At 45.1% G+C, this 17,266-nt stretch overlaps 1 protein-coding gene across 2 annotated transcripts in view; it reads right to left on the bottom strand.

Moving 5' to 3' along the window:
* The window catches only part of abcb11b (ATP-binding cassette, sub-family B (MDR/TAP), member 11b), a gene marked incomplete at both ends in the record, with an annotated part of 37,620 nt that extends 24,025 nt beyond the window's left edge, over nt 1-13,595 (bottom strand). Inside the window, 13 exons of one of the 2 annotated variants that reach the window (XM_079735708.1) lie at nt 1,888-2,091; nt 4,354-4,479; nt 5,292-5,402; nt 5,718-5,831; nt 6,918-7,089; nt 7,745-7,869; nt 9,001-9,172; nt 11,209-11,342; nt 11,833-11,920; nt 12,484-12,764; nt 13,160-13,211; nt 13,313-13,342; nt 13,501-13,595. In XM_079735708.1, coding sequence (XP_079591834.1) covers nt 1,888-2,091; nt 4,354-4,479; nt 5,292-5,402; nt 5,718-5,831; nt 6,918-7,089; nt 7,745-7,869; nt 9,001-9,172; nt 11,209-11,342; nt 11,833-11,920; nt 12,484-12,764; nt 13,160-13,211; nt 13,313-13,342; nt 13,501-13,595 — 1,704 coding nt within the window. Of the gene's footprint in view, nt 1-1,887; nt 2,092-4,353; nt 4,480-5,291; nt 5,403-5,717; nt 5,832-6,917; nt 7,090-7,744; nt 7,870-9,000; nt 9,173-11,208; nt 11,343-11,832; nt 11,921-12,483; nt 12,765-13,159; nt 13,212-13,312; nt 13,343-13,500 lie in introns of those variants that run through there. The other variant, XM_079735709.1, reaches the window with a different exon arrangement.
* Between the last annotated feature and the right edge of the window lie 3,671 nt (nt 13,596-17,266).

The raw sequence follows: 17,266 nt of genomic DNA, 5'->3' as shown, positions 1-17,266 counted from the left end.
TTAGAAGGGGCTGGAGTCTGGAACAGCTCCTCAGTCTGGACCACCTCCTCTAGTCTAGACCACCTCCTCTAGACTAGACCACCTCCTCAGTCTAGACCACCTCCTCTAGACTAGACCACCTCCTCAGTCTAGACCACCTCCTCATCAAGACCACCTCCTCAGTCTAGACCACCACCTCTAGTCTAGACCACCTCCTCAGTCTAGACCACCTCCCCAGTCTAGACCACCTCCTCAGTCTAGACCACCTCCTCTAGACTAGACCACCTCCTCTAGTCTAGACCACCTCCTCTAGACTAGACCACCTCCTCAGTCTAGACCACCTCCTCAGTCTAGACCACCTCCTCTAGACTAGACCACCTCCTCAGTCTAGACCACCTCCCCAGTCTAGACCACCTCCTCAGTCTAGACCACCTCCCCAGTCTAGACCACCTCCTCTAGACTAGACCACCTCATAAGTCTGGACCACCTCCTCTAGACTAGACCACCTCCTCTAGACTAGACCACCTCCTCTAGACTAGACCACCTCCCCAGTCTAGACCACCTCCTCAGTCTAGACCACCTCCTCAGTCTAGACCACCTCCTCTAGACTAGACCACCTCCTCAGTCTAGACCACCTCCTCAGTCTAGACCACCTCCTCATCAAGACCACCTCCTCATCAAGACAACCTCCTCAGTCTAGAAGACCTCCTCAGTCTAGACCTCCTCCTCAGTCTAGACCGCCTCCTCTAGACTAGACCACCTCCTCTAGACTAGACCACCTCCTCAGTCTAGACCACCTCCCCAGTCTAGACCACCTCCTCAGTCTAGACCACCTCCTCTAGACTAAACCACCTCCTCAGTCTAGACCACCTCCTCTAGACTAGACCACCTCCTCAGTCTAGACCACCTCCTCAGTCTAGACCACCTCCTCAGTCTAGACCACCTCCTCTAGACTAGACCACCTCCTCAGTCTAGTCCACCTCACCAGTCTAGACCACCTCCCCAGTCTAGACCACCTCCCCTAGACTAGACCACCTCCTCAGTCTGGACCACCTCGTCTAGACTAGACCACCTCCTCTAGACTAGACCACCTCCTCAGTCTAGACCACCTCCTCAGTCTAGACCACCTCCTCAGTCTAGACCACCTCCTCTAGACTAGACCACCTCCTCAGTCTAGACCACCTCCTCAGTCTAGACCACCTCCTCTAGACTAGACCACCTCCTCAGTCTAGTCCACCTCCCCAGTCTAGCCCACCTCCCCTAGACTAGACCACCTCCTCAGTCTGGACCACCTCCTCTAGACTAGACCACCTCCTCTAGACTAGACCACCTCCTCTAGACTAGACCACCTCCCCAGTCTAGACCACCTCCTCAGTCTAGACCACCTCCTCAGTCTAGACCACCTCCTCAGTCTAGACCACCTCCTCTAGTCTAGACCACCTCCTCAGTCTAGACCACCTCCTCAGACTAGACCACCTCCTCTAGTCTAGACCACCTCCTCAGTCTAGACCATCTCCTCAGTCTAGACCACCTCCTCAGTCTAGACAACCTCCTCTAGACTAGACCACCTCCTCAGTCTAGACCACCTCCCCAGTCTAGACCACCTCCTCAGTCTAGACCACCTCCCCAGTCTAGACCACCTCCCCAGTCTAGACCGCCTCCTATTACCTGGGCCAGTCCGGGCCGACTGGCTCATTTCACGCCTGTCTACCTGAACTCAGACACAGCAGACAACAGCCTAAATGATGACTCCAACAGCCCTTATCATGGCTGCTGCGATGACCCTCCCGGGTCGTTTCACTCAGTTAGGAACCTCCCGAAAACAGAAAAACAACTATTGGACCGCAACCCGGATCTGGTCCGACTCTAGGTGCCGGGGGGGGGGGGGGGGTCAGGAAGGGGTCATACCCGCGGCAGGTCCATGATGAAGGAGTAGGCGTTGGCCTCCTTGGCGGCGGCGATGATGTCGTCCATGGAAACCCCGGGGCGGCCGTAGCGGATGTTCTCGGCGATGGTGGTGGCGAACAGCACGGGCTCCTGCTCCACGATGCCGATCAGCGAGCGCAGCCATTGGATGTTCAGCCCTCTGATGTCATGGCCGTCCAGCGTCACCTGGGGATGGATGTGTGATGTGTGAACATGCGACAACCGTGAACCTCCTGGCTCCTGCCCCGACACTATAGAGCAATCAACCATGTTTTAAGGCTGGAACAAAAGAACCTTGAGGAGCAACAACCGGGGTGAAACCCATAAATACATATATATACATATACATTGCATTATCTGTTGCGGAAATACGCCAACGTCACCGCCATTTTTAGAGGACAAGACAAGTAAACCGGGGAGCTGCGGAGTTTCGGGATAAAAATCACTGTAATGTTATGGTGGAGTTGGGCCAGCCTCACCTGGCCCGAGTCACAACGATCGGGTTCCGGTGCTGGGTGAGCCTGCACACCTGTGGTGCGTGCGCACAGGCGAAGCCAGCCGTCACCACACACACACACTCAGGGGGATCTCTGACATGGCAGCCCGGTACACCTGCTCAGTGTTTCATCCTACTCCAGACGCTATAAACTGTTAGAACACCCTCGTCCTGTGACCTGATTGTGGGGGAAACCCACTAGGTGGAGTGTAGTACGTTAGACATTAATTTTTTTTTTTTTTTTCTGTATTTATAATTTATAATAATTTGTATTATCTAAAATAGATTAGAATTATATTAACAATTACTAAGTATATTAATATTCAGTTCTTTAAATTACATTATAAAGGGAAAACTACCTTTTAATCTACTAGTAAAATTGTCTTCTGGTTTATAACATTCTTTTCGACAATTTTCCATGACGTTAGTCCGATAAAAAGTCATGCCAGCCTAACTTTGATACACACTCCTCTCTTGAGTGTCTAGCAGCGATGATAGCATAAATATCAAGATTATCAGTAACCAGAGACAAAACATTTAATTGTACTCCACGAAGGACATAAACTCGTCTTGGGTATAAAAAATGACGGATTGAAATTGGTTGAGAAATACGTGCCTTTTTTTTTATCCAGAAGAAAGGTGCAGCTGCCACCTTTTCTTTTATTTGTTTTCAGGCCATTCTTTACCGGTCCAATATGGCGACGATATTGACGTAGTGCGGCCAATGGCCGAAGCAGTCCACATGGCATCTATGTATATATGTCTTTGGAGTCATCATTTATGGATGTCTGCAGTATTTTAAGGGTGTTAGTTTGGTTCTGGGTTCTCACCCCAACGTCCTCAGTCAAACCTTAAGCCTTTTAGAAAGAAGCCTTAAGCCCTTCCTTAAGGACCTGTGTCTGAATTCACCTACCCTAAAAGTGTCTCCTAAATAGTAAATAGTATAAACTAGACAGAAACTAAATGAACAAGCATGATTCCAACCAATATACAGAAATCACCAACTCGCCAAAGATTGAATTTGGCGAGATGTATTGAAACTCCCGAACTCCCCATCATGCACCACAGAACAAACGCCGCTGAAACAGACAGTTCTCTTCGTTTCTGGGTTTCACAAAGAGACTGATGTAGGGGGTGGGCCAGCGTGGAGCGCCGCATTTCTCGCTCACTATTGCAGCTTTCTGCACACATGTTGGCTCAATGTGATTGGGCCCTCAGCCACACCCATCCCCTTCCTTTTTACACAGAGAAGCAATTTTCTTCCAAGCGTGTGGAAAATGATTCTACGCTCAATCAAAGTGACAGAATAAGACCATTAAGGCCCACCGGCGCAATGATGTAATGGATGATAACTGCTTCCTGTCTACCTGTTGGGGGGAGGGGCCCTGGGGAAGGGAGCGGGGGGGTTGTTTGTATCAGGCCTGGAGGGGGGGAAAAGCGATATGGAAGGGAGTTTGGGTCAAAGGTTGGGTATCGTAGGGGGTGTGTAGCGGCACAGTTAGTCTCCAGAGTTCAACGGCAGCTCTGTTCAATTATTATTTTTTTATTTACCTGGCGTACACATGCTTTCCTTGTGCGCGACTTTAATGTGTTTTGGGGGGTGTTTCTTTATTTTTCTATTTAATTCAATGTCCTCGACACCATTTTGAAAAAGGCTAATTTGTTACTGTTGTCTAGAGGTTAAAGGCTGGGCGCTGGGGGAGTAGTCTTCACTGTGATTGGCTAAACATCGTCATTCCAACAATTCTGCCCTTTTTTTCCCGGCAACAAGCTACTTGGCAACGCTGATAGATATCTGGATTCCCGCCGAAAAAAACCTCCACCGATGCAAAAGCCCATTATGAGACTGCAATTCTCTAGCCTACAACGAAGATGGATGTTTTTCATTATGAGATTATCCAAACCATCTAAAGACGGGTAGGGTTTTTGGAGTTCTGAGGTGTTTTTGTTACCATGCCTTCCTTTGGGTCGTAGAAGCGTTGGATCAGCTGAACGGCGGTGCTCTTTCCCGCCCCGCTGGGCCCCACAAACGCCGTGGTCTCCCCGGTCTTCACCGCAACGCTGAGCTGGTCCAGGATCTGCCCTCAGCACAAACACATAGACACACACACACACACACACACACACACACACACACACACACACACACACACACACACAAGTAGACGGACACACACACACAGACACAGACACACACAGACAGACAGACAGACAGACAGACGCACACAAACACGTACACACATCCATGTACATACATAATTGCACACACACATGCACATACAGACAAACATAAACATAAACTCACACATAGAGATGGAAACACACACACACATATGGAGAAACACAAAAGACAATAAAATACACACACATAAAGAAACACAGAAGACAATCAAACACATAAAGAAACACAAAAGACAATCAAACACATACACATATAGAAACACAAAAGACAATCAAACACACACACATAGAGAAACACAAAAGACAATCAGACACACACATAAAGAAACACAAATACAATCAAACACACATACACACATGCACAAACACACACACACACACAATAACAACATGTTACCAACATAACGAGGAGACAAAATCAATCGTGAAAGAGCTTTGAGTGGCTGCAGAAATTGCTGCCGATTTACTAAAAACTGTCAGTAATTACAGGCCTCATTCTTGTCGCCCAAAGAAAAAAAGTGTTGTCAACAAACTCACTTTTCTCAAATATCAGTTAGATTCACTCCTCTTCGTCAAGTTTTGAAGGGAGAATTATATCAAACGATTCATTTTTATGAAGACATTTTTTCAAATGTTTGTGCGGTCTACAACAGTACGTGCGAGTTTTATCCACTCCGATGCAAACACATCAAACTCTGTATCTCCGTACCTTGACCTCCGGTCTGGCGGGGTAGTGGAAGGTCACGTTGTGAAACTCGATGTCACCCTTGACCCTGTCCAGCTTGTAGCCAGACTCCGACATACAGTCGATCTCAGGCACCTGGGACAAAATGGAGGACATATTGGAATGGAAGTTCTTAAAGCGTTACCATACCGTGACATGGAAAAGCCGCGTTGTAAATTGTTTTTAAGGCGTGACGAGGACCCGTGAAAAAAGGCATGCAGTAAATAAAAACATGAAAGTTAAACATAACTGAAACTAACATAACCAACAACATTTTCTTGCCATTCATCTCTTCACAGGCCGAAGGGATTCAGAGCAGAAAACAAGCCCTTGGGTTACACTAGTCTCGGCTGGATGGGACTTGGGGGAATGTTTGAATTGAATAAAAAGCATCACATCAACGATACGCACCCTGTCAATGGTCTCAAAGATGATGGTGGCAGCACCTCGGCCCGAAGCGAAGGCCTCCAGGCACGGAGAGGCCTGACCCAGATTCATGGCACCTATCAAAACCCCGAAAAACACCTTGGGAAGCAGGAACACAGAGAGAGCTGTGTCAACCCTCTAATAGCAGCCATTCCTCCGGGTTTTGGGCTCGCTATTTAGGTCGACGGCGTGACGTTTCTCCTCTGGTACTCAAGCCTCTTTGATTTCAGGCAGTTCTCGATAAACAAATTATAAATAAATCATGAATAGTCATAAATAACCAATCATTGTTAGCGTTTTGGTTTTGGCACTTAGCTCCCACTCGCATGAATGTGCAAAATATCGAAATACAACGTTTAATATTGACATTATTATGATATTATTGTCATTCATTGTGAATCGTTTAATCACAGCCTTAAAGGTGCACTGTGTAGAATTAAGTGACATCAGGTGAAAGGGAATGGTAGAAATTTAATAATATTAATAATATTAATATATATAATAATATTATTAATAATATTCGAAAGTAGGTTTTCATTAGTGTACGATCCCATGCAAATATGAACCGCTGCGTTTTCATAACCTGAGAATGAGCCTTTTATGTCTACATAAAGAGAGGGTCCTGTTTCACAGAGCCCGCCATTCTCCACTACAATATTTGTACAGTTTCTACCGGACAATTAGAACGCTGCCACACATGGAACTATTAATAATCATAATCGCTATATTACTTGTCAGCTATGACAAGGAACCTCCTCCCTTGACACTTGGCTACTCATTGGTGTCGTAGACCATGACATCATTTTGGAAGTACCTACTGGCCCCTTACAGGCCACCGTAGCTTCTCCTTCTCATTGGAAAGGCAGGAGTGAGGCGGGGGTATTCAGTTGGCTGCAATCTACAAACTCACCGCTAGATGCCACTAAATCCTAAATCCTACACATTGCACCTGTTGGGAATAATCTCCAAAAATAAAAATCTTGTTCAATATTAAGCATACAATTATGATTCACTACATGTGTGACACTACTTCAAGTTGTGTTCCAATTCAACAAATCAAGCGCATTCCCACAGACAAACACATCAAAACACAACCAGCAGCAGCATTTCCACCAGCGAACACCAAAATAGTTAGTATGAAGAGCTCCATGGTCATATGACCCCAGGGTCCCTCGCCCCCTGTACCTGAAGCAGCGTCCCGGGTGTGTACTCCAGGGCCAGCACCAGGCCCGAGCCGTACCAGAAGGCCAGGGCGTAGCAGAGAAAGATGACAAACCACATGTAGCCCGTGAAGAAGCCCATGATCAGCCCCTTGCGGATCCCCCAGCGCTGGGCCAGGATCAGGTTACGGTCGTACCTGCAGGGGGTGACAGAGGGCGGGTCCCATCCCACCAAATTCACAACATGGAGCGCTAATGGCGTTTTTACAGCTTTACAGGCGACTTTCTGCAAATGTCCTTCTTATTTTCTTCTACTTTTCACTGATTTCAGTTTATTCAGTTAATTCTCTTGGCTCTTCGCAATGTTTTTTTCTTTTTTTTCTTTTCGTCACCCATTTTTTAGCCTAATTTTGGTCCAAAAAAGTCCAAAGACGCGATGCTAACTGCTTAGACCCCCCATCTTATTTTAAACTACTTCTCAGGTAATTTGCTTGGCTACAGTTGAGTGTTGGCTTTTAGCTGTTATCTATTTCATTCAGCAGGCATTTTGCTTAAAAGTGCTCTTATATTCTTAATTCGACTTCTGATTTGTATCGTTCTGTCATTTATTTCAGCCACCTCATACCCTTTCTGCACTCCTGATTCCTGAAACCACTTTTTAGTGTGAAGCTTTGGGTAGATTTACTTCTTAAACTCTCTCAGAGCTTAGCAGAGCCCAACAGGGCCTTAGGTTTCCTTATTTGGACCCATGAAGTGTGTGAACTTTGTGACGAAAATGGTCCCTAGCTTGCGATAAACAAGCTTATCTCAAGCTTGCTGTTGCTGTGATCCGGGCTGTGTGTCCTGCTTTACCTGTCCACCTCCTTCAGCTCCCCGCCGAAGGCCGCCACGGTGCGGATGGCCGACAGCACCTCGTCGGCCACCGCCCCCGCCTTAGCGTAGGCCTGGAGCTCCATCCCCGTCAGCCGCGCCACAAACTAGAGAGAGGGGGAGGGAGGGAGAGAGGCGGGTGGGGGGAGGGAGAGAGAGAGAGACAGCCGGACAGGAAGTGTTAGTGCTAGTTAGCGGACGTCTGCACTTTAGTAGCAAAGGTTTGTCCATAAATGTCAAAAGTTATTTTATTGATTGTGATTTTTATACTTTGCCAGGGACTAGTCTTACTGGCGAACTCTAGCAGATTTACAGCCATGTTATTTAATGTGTACTATCCTTGCCAAATAAATGAAAAACAAGAATAAACAACGGCACCAAAATAAGGATTTTGATCTTTAATCCGATTGGTTTATCGTTTGTCACCGTGTTTTGATTTTTTTTTTATTGCTTTGCTTTTTGTTTGTTGTTCCCAGTGGCGGTTCTACGTCCAGTTACGCGGGGGGGGGGGGGGGGGGCATTACGTCTGTGCACGGCACCTTCTCAACGAGCAGGTGTGCGCCTGCAGCCAGAGGGGGCGCCAATATACCAATTCCCCACACAATGTTATGCACTTCATTGAAAAACACTTCGCGGCGCGTTTTTAATTTTTACTGCTCGTGGCGCCCCCCATGTGATTTTGCGCCCCCCACAAATATGGCACCCCGGGCGGCTGCCTGGTTCGCCCGTGCCTAAAACCGCCACTGGTTTTTCCTCCAAATTTTATTTATGATATTGATTTGGCAATATTGTTCAAGAAATGTTCAAGCAATGGAGCAATTTTATGTTAATTTGAGAGAGAGAGAGAGAGAGAGAGAGAGAGAGAGAGAGAGAGAGAGAGAGAGAGAGAGAGAGAGAGAGAGAGAGAGAGAGATGGTAGTGAAAGACAGAGAAGGTGAGAGATTACTCATGGTTCATGTTTAGGATCTGAAATACTGGAGAACCAGCCAATGGAGATGAGACGAGAAGTACAGGAGAGATGAGAGATTAAGGAGGAAGGGGTGGAGGTTGACCAGAGGAGAGAGGGAGAAGGAGCAGAGAAGAGAAAGAGAGAAGGGAAGACAGAGCAGAAAATAAGAGAGGAGAACAGAGGGCTAGAGAGAGAGAGAGCGAGAGAGAGAGAGAGAGAGAGAGGAGTGGAAAGAGAAGGCGAGAAGAGACATGGGGATCATATATTCGGTCGGCGGCGTCTCACTGACCAGAGCCATGAGGCCGGCTCCCACTCCGATGAGGGGGCTTGCCGCAAGGATGACCAGGGTGAGCTTCCAGCCTCCGATGAAGCCCATGCAGAAGCCGCAGACGAAGGTGGTGAAGCGCTGGATGAAGATGCTCACCTGGTCGGCGATGGCGTCATTGATCTTGTTGATGTCGCTGTCACAGAAGAGGGCGGGGCAACACAGGGATTAAGAGGAGGAGCTTCTGGGTTTTTTTTATTTGTTTTTTGTGGTTTATCGTCAAGGAAACAGGGGAGGCCCGAAAACCTGATCAACCGTTTTTCGGGCGGTTGTGGTTCCAGAACTTTCTGGGGCTAAGAAAGGCAAACCATAATCACAACCAAAAATGCAGCGCGTGTAGACTAAAAGTTGTAGGGCAGGATTATGGAAAATGACACACACATCATTAGCCGGATATTATATATGCAAAAGCGTATTAAGACTTTTCACAATATTTCAAACACACACACAACCGTCAAAAGTAGCATAGCAGACACATAGATACAGAGGTACAAATAAAAATGCGGGTGAATTTGTCTAATACATTGAAATGTGCAGGAACCCCCAATCCTTGGAACAGTTCCTCATTAATGAAACTACAAATAAACATGCCACATTAAAGCAACTGATGCACAAATTCACAGCACACCGTGCACACAGTCTTGCCTGAATGCACACCAATCTTTAACCACTTATCCAGTGATTAATGGTCGCAGTCTTACCTGTAAGCATCCATAATAAAGAAGACATCCGTAATAAAATTTAGAGCCTACGACAATTCGAATACAAAAAAATCGAATTATATCAATACTCCTACTCTAAATTGAATACTTAATTACTTAATCAAAAGTTAATTTGATCCTTTTTGCAAGTTCCCTCTTCATCTACAGTTCAGTTTTTTCCATATTTTCAGCCGTGGCTAAACCCATCCACAACAATAAGTTCCCTTTTATTTTTGTTTCATTAGTATCCCACTAATCCCTGAAATGTTTGTCCTATAACAATAATGTACAATTGTTTCTCTGAAGATGCTGGGTGGATGCTGCCTAAGTGTGTCTCAACTCTCTTCATCTGTCAACATGCTAGTGTCTGCTAAGAGCTCTAGGCCTCTAGGGGGGGGCTGTGTACAGATACTCCAGTTCCCACAGCTCTGAGTTTCAAATTCGCAAGAGCGCATTATTTACAATACATGTCCTTTGTTTACTTTCGCCAAAACTGTGAATGTAATACAGAAAACTGCCTTATTTTAGGTTTGAAAAGCTAAGGTTTTCTGTAGTACATTTTCAGTTGGTTTGTCTGCAAATATGAACATTAACACTTTACCACATTACCAAGGTTACTGTAAATTACTGATACTCATATGCTCAGATAGCACCCCCCTGATGTTCAGAAGGTAATTCTAAGGATGGACAGGTTTTTGCTATTATTGCAACGTATTTGCAATAAAGTAATTTAGATTGCTCGGAATAATTCTACCTGGACACATTTTAAATCCATGAAACATAAATAATGCTATACGAATTTGACCTCATGGATCGTGGAACAGTTATTAACACGTATCAGCATGTAATGAGAGGTTATAACATGCCAATTCATGTAATAACAGTTAATAACACGTATCAGCATGTAATGAGAGGTAATAACATGCCAATTCATGTAATAACAGTTAATAACACGTATCAGCAAATAATGAGAGGTGGTAACACGTCAATTAATGTAGTAAGAGTTAATATTAATAAGAATGTTAATAACTACAACAATGTTAATAACAACGAAAATGTTAATAACCACAATGTAAATAACAACAACATTGTAAATAACAACAACAATGTTAATAGCGTAGAACAACATGCAATAACATGTTAATAACACATAATAACATGTTAAAATTAAGAGAATAATAAGGAACAAGATTACAGTTAATAACTAATATACTAATACTAATATAATTTGTGAATAACAATGACAATGTTAATAACAACAACAATGTTATAATAATAATAATGTAGAACATGCAATAATATGTAACAACAGTTAATAACAAATAATAACAGATGAAATGTATAAGCTATTAACAAAATTCAACAGAGAATAACAAGAAACAAGATGACAGTTAATAACATATATTTACAGCTGGCAACACATAGCCAAGTGTCACAACATGTCTTCACATTGTTTTGTCAGCACACTCACTCAGACATGCGCGTGTTGAGCTCGCCGACGGAGTTGCAGTCGAACCATCCAATCTCCATCCTCATCACCCGGCCGAAGTACAGCCTCCGGATGATCTGGACCTGCCGGGCGGCCGAGGTCACCCACAGTGAGATCTGAGGAGAGAGAGAGAGAGAGAGAGAGAGAGAGAGAGAGAGAGAGAGAGAGAGAGAGAGAGAGAGAGAGCGAGAGAGGGGGGGGGGGGGTGAGAGAATGAGAGAGAATACGAAGGAGGGAGGGAGCGGGGGACAGGGCGAGGGAGAGGGAGTCGGAGAGAGGGAGAGAGAGAGAGGGAGAGAGGGGGAGAGAGAGAGAGGGAGAGAGAAAGAGAGACTGTTGTGTGCAGGATAGCAACCTAAAGAGCAAACAAGAACTTTCACCTTTGGCCTTGAATTGAACCCCATGGAGGTGTCCAGGGTGCAGGGTGCCTTTGAGCAAGGTAACTAAGTTCAAAATACATATTTGGGGGTTTCTTTTTTTGGGACCCCCACCTGTGTGTGTGTGTGCGTGCGTGCATGCGTGCGTGTGTTTGTGAGTGAGTGAGTAAGTGAGTGAGTGTGTGTGTGTGTGGCACATAAGGATACTCAACCCATCTTAGAAACAAACCTGAAAGTAGCCGAGCATAAACACAGCAATTCCGATGCCCACGTAGTAGTAGGCAAAATTCGTCATCTCGTACTCAATGTCCAAAATCCTGAGGAACACATTGGAAAGTATCACAAATCACAGAAAGTTGTTCTAGAAGATAAGTCTATTTAAAGTGGCAATCTCAAAGATTTCCGTACGAATAAATGTCTGTTAAGTCACCATCTATCGCCGCATGAGGTCACAATTATGAGTTTATTGCCCAATAATCAAAGCTGTTTACATTTCCTCATAGGATAATTGCCTAATCATATTTTGGCCAAATTGGGATCTCTAACCTAACTCTACTCTCTTAAGGCTGCTCATTCACTGTCCCTAATTGGCTATGTCCTAAGCCAATCAGAGAGCCTTTTACATTCCGTAATCACTATCTGCCTAAGTCATCTAAATACATGATGAGCCTTAAAATATGATTTTGGAAATGATGCTATGAGGCTAGCGATCCACAGTTTTATGAACGTTAAGAACTGGATGTCTTGGCAATGGCTCTGCAAAATTCCCAAATGTGTCGCCAAAGTCAATTGAGCAGAAATCGTACTTTGCCACTTAAAAATTTAAGTGAGTAATTTGATACTTTCCCGTTTCAAACGGTACATCGTCGGCCTCCCTTACCCGCACGTGCGATTCTGTAGCGGTTTCAAGAGCTCCCACGCTGACGACCCGTTGGTCCAGTCCTGCGTCGTGGCGGTGAGGTTCTGCCTCCACTGGATGGTGTTGTTGAGGCACTCCTTGCGGTCGTCCATCAGCTCGTTGAGCTCGATGTCGTAGTCGATGAACGTGTCGGTGAGCATGCCAAACACCAGCAGCATGAGCGGCTGGGCCGAGCCGTGGAGAACGGCGCACAGCGTCCCCCCCACCATCATCAAGACATCGCGCTTACTGGCGAAGCGGAACTAAGCAGAAATCGGAAAAGTATATCTTTTTTTATCTGAGAAGTGGGTCGGTGTTGCGAACGCGTGGAACGAATGACAAATGTGCATGGATGCGTTCCACACAGACACACAACCACACACACAGACACATAGGGCACAGAAAGTTTAAACAGTCCTTAGAGAATACAAGGAAGTTACAAAGAGAGAGTAAATGGGGAGGGGGGGAGGGAGGGAGGGAGGGGGATTGGGTTAAAATCTGTAAAGGATCACAATTCATGACAGCGTCAGAGTTTGTGCACTGAAAATTCAAGAAAAAAAAGAACTGTCCTTAGAGACTTAGAGATTTCGATAAGAAATACAATAAAATGAGACAGTACACTGACACCTTAAACGAAAGGTCGGGGAAGGGAGCTTACCAGCTGAAAGAAGCCGATTCGAATGGCCGGTTGTTCGGCCTTGTCCTTCGCTCTGAATGGGAGAGGGGGGGGGGGGACACAGTGGTCTGTGGGTGGTGAACGTGATAAAGAAAGCATTTATCCAAGTTATAGATGATATGCTCCACTACTTACTTGTCATCCTTCGGAGACGTAGTCATGGTCCTGTGAAATGAACAGAAAGCCGGGAGTCAAGGGAAACAGATATGTGCATGGGGTGGGGGGGGGGGGTTTGATACATGGTTACAAGCACATAACTCGGTGCAGCACACCAACACAGAGATACACTGTACCGTACGAGAGAATAGTGGAGGGAGACTCACATGTAGGAAGTCGGTTCTGGAAGACAAATCAAAAACAGCATGTTGCATTTTCGCATTATTCTGTATGTATGGTTACACACGTGCAACACACACATTCACACAAACCAAACATGCATTCACAAGTGCAACACACACAAACACACACACACACACACACACACACACTACACTCACTCACACACACGCACACGTGCAACACACACACAAACTCACACACCCCTCACTCACTCACTCATTCACTCACTCACTCACACACATGTGCAACAAACACACACTTACTAACTCACCCCCCTCACTCACTCACTCACTCACTCACTCACTCACTCACACAGACACACACAGACATGCACAAACACACATACATACCATCTGTAACATCGTAGGCATTGTTATCCTGTCCCAGCTTTTTAATGCTGTGGAGTCTGACTGATCCGACCGGCATCCTGGAAGCATCTAGAAAGACCAGACAAGACTGTTCCTTTAGACAGCATTAGTTTGATCGCAATCTCACAATACGTAATAGTGTGTCGTTCTCAGCGGGTTGAATCATAAACCATCAAGGGGAAGTTTTTGGATCAAAAACATGCCATACCTAAACCTTGCCCTCTAACAGTAACCTATCTCTGTCCAGGTCCTTCCCGGTCACCAAGCTCCCTCCTCCGGCTTCCTCCGGTCGTCCGCAGGTTAGTGCGAACAGTGATGCCTGGGGGAACAGCAGGGCCAGCAAGACCAGCATGGAGAGAAAGATAGAAGCACAAAACCCGGAACACTGACACTGTAGGAGGCCTCTCTCTCTCTCTCTCTTCCCCCTCTCTCTCACCCTCTCAATCCCTCTCTCTCCCTCTGTCTCTCACCCTCTCTCTCTCTCTCTCTCTCTCTCCTCTCTCTCTCTCTCTCTCTCTCTCTCTCTCTCTCTCTCTCTTCCCCCTCTCTCTCACCCTCTCTCTCTCTCTCTCTCTCTCTCTCTCTCTCTCTCTCTCTCTCTCTCTCTCTCTCTCTCTCCTCTCTCTCTCTGTTGTGGTAGGTGGACGGGTGAAGGAACTTGGGGGGGACCCTACGGTCAGGGCGATTTTGTTTGGTGTCCAAGTGTCTCGGCGGTCGTTGACCTCCATAGGTGAACAAACACACATACAGAGGAGAGAGAGAGAGAGAGAGAGAGAGAGAGAGAGATAGTCAACCCCTTAACACCACTATCAGACAACAGCAAAATCGCGGCCGGCTTCAAAAACCAAAACCTAACCAGGAGGCATAAAAACCCAGCAAACTACACACTATAATGAAAACTTGGAAGGATAGCTGTTTCTAAACTTATCAGAACTCCATGAGGCGAAAAACCCATTTAGACACTTCTAGATAACTTCCCAGAACTTTCACTGCAGCAGCAAAGGGATCCCCCTGGCAGTAGGAAGCCTTAACATATGTGACCTCTCAGCCTTGCAATCAAACCTGAAAGTCTCAAACGGTCCAACTAAGAACAACAAGAACAAGAAACAAGAAGTGGTTTGACGATGAAAGCAGAAACAGTAGGAAAAAACTTAGAAATCGTTCAAATTAAAAACATAGAGACCCAGACAACCACAATATACATCCTCATTATTATGAGACCTTAAGACAATACAGAAACACAATAAGGAGAAAAAATACTAACATGTTGAAAACCAGATCAACGCAACTGAGGAATCCATTGACTCATACCACTTCTTGGAAAATTGGATCACACTAAACAAACAAAAACGGGAAGACTTACACATTCAAAATGGAGATGTATGGGTAAACCACTTCTCCCACATATATACAAGATAAATTACAAACACTAGAATCAGTAATTAATGATGATCAGAACCCACTAGACTCTCCAATAACATTAAAATAACTACAGGACAAAATAAGGAGAGACGCCAAGATCGTTTATTGGCCTGTGGCATGTGCCACCGCGACCACTGACATACCATGGCATATGCCGTTCAGGAACGGCACATGCCGTTTAGCAACGGTAAGTGCCATTCCCAACAATGGTATATGACACCAGCACGCCCCGCCTCCTCCGTATAATTTCAAGACAAGTATTGCCGTAAATGTAAAGCTATATATATTTGGTCTTTATCGACACTATATCACAACATAACGCCGTAAATAAAGGGATTTATACGTTTCTCGTGTCCGTTCTGTTGTTAGTATATGTGCGATCTGTTTGTTGTTGCTTTTGAAATAACAGACGCTTTTTGAAAAAAGACTTACTCCGGTGACGGTAGTTAGCCTAGCCACCTAAACAGGTCTGACTAATCAATAACAGAGATTTAGAGCTATAGTCTATGACTACAGAGGCAGGTCCCTATATCGACCATGGGGTGGAACTGTAGCCTATGGCTAGACAGTCATCCATTTTTCCACTCGTGTTTTATCGAGGTGTCCTAGTAGCGTAGCCTGTATAGCATACTGTATGACTGCTTCAACTCATAACTATTCAATAGGCCAAATATTAAGTTTTGCATTTGTTCTTATTGGTGTTTAACCCAAAAATTGAAGTAGGCCCATAAGATCCCTCAAACAAAAAAGGCCAGTGGTGTTGATGGTATTCTAAATGAAATACTTAAATATACAGATCTCAAATTTCTAAAGCTAAAATTGCTTGAGAACCTGATCTGGAACCAAGGAGTGATTAGCCCAATCCACAAAAGTGGTGATAAATTAACCCCCAATAATGACCCTGGGGTCTGTCTCAACAGCAACCTCTGTAAAATTCTCTGTATGATTATAAATAGCAGACTCCTTAATTTCCTGTCTGACAATAATGCCTTAAGCAAAAACAAATCGGCTTCTCATCAAATGATCGTTCAAACAGAAAAACACATATTCACATTAAGCACCCTCATTGACAACCACATCAACCAAAACAAAGTCCATGTTCACAAACAACAAATGTGCACTTAAGACAGGAAAGGAATGTACTTCTTTCCACAAAGCAAGGGTGTGAGACAGGGATGCAGTGAGTGAGTCCGACCGTGTTCAACATGGACATGAACCAATAAGCAAGGACATTAGAACAGTCCGCAGCACCCGGCATAACACTGGTAGACACTGAAATCAAATGTCTGCTGTTGGCAGGTGACCTGGTGCTGCTGTCCTCAACCAAAGAAGACCTACAGCAGCACCTAGATCTTCTGCACAGCTTCTCTCAAACCAACGCCCTGACAGTGAACCTTAGCAAAACTAAAATAATGATGTTTAAAACAAGACCCAGCCTCCACAAATACACATTCCACCTAGACACTATTACTCTGGAGCAAAAAAACATCTATATACCTACCTCAGCATAAACATGAACACCGCAGGACACTTCAACTAAGCTGTAAATTACCTGAGAGACAAGGCATACATTTATGGTAACCTTTATGCCATGAAAAGAAACATCAAACTAGACATCCTAATTAAGATCTATAAAACCCATTGCACTCTACGGCTTTGAGGCTGGGGTCCACTCGCTAACCAATACTTTATAAAATGGGAGAAACATCAAATTGAAACTCTACATGCAGAATTTTGCAAAGCTATCATAAGAGTCCAAAGAAAAACACAAACTAATTCATGCAGAGCAGAATTAGGACGATATCCAATTATATTCATTACTAAAATCCAGAAATGAGCGCTAAAAGTGTATAACCACCTTAAGGAAAGTGACAGCAACCCACTCCACAAGAAGGCCCTCACCCACAGAGAGTTACATCCAAAAAAGAGTCCCCTAAGCCAGTTTGTCCTTGGACTGTTT

The sequence above is a fragment of the Pollachius pollachius genome (assembly GCF_949987615.1).
Source record: "Pollachius pollachius genome assembly, chromosome: 4".
Taxonomy (NCBI): domain Eukaryota; kingdom Metazoa; phylum Chordata; class Actinopteri; order Gadiformes; family Gadidae; genus Pollachius; species Pollachius pollachius.
Note: the sequence above shows the minus strand (reverse complement) of the source record. Positions and strands in the feature narration are given on the sequence as shown.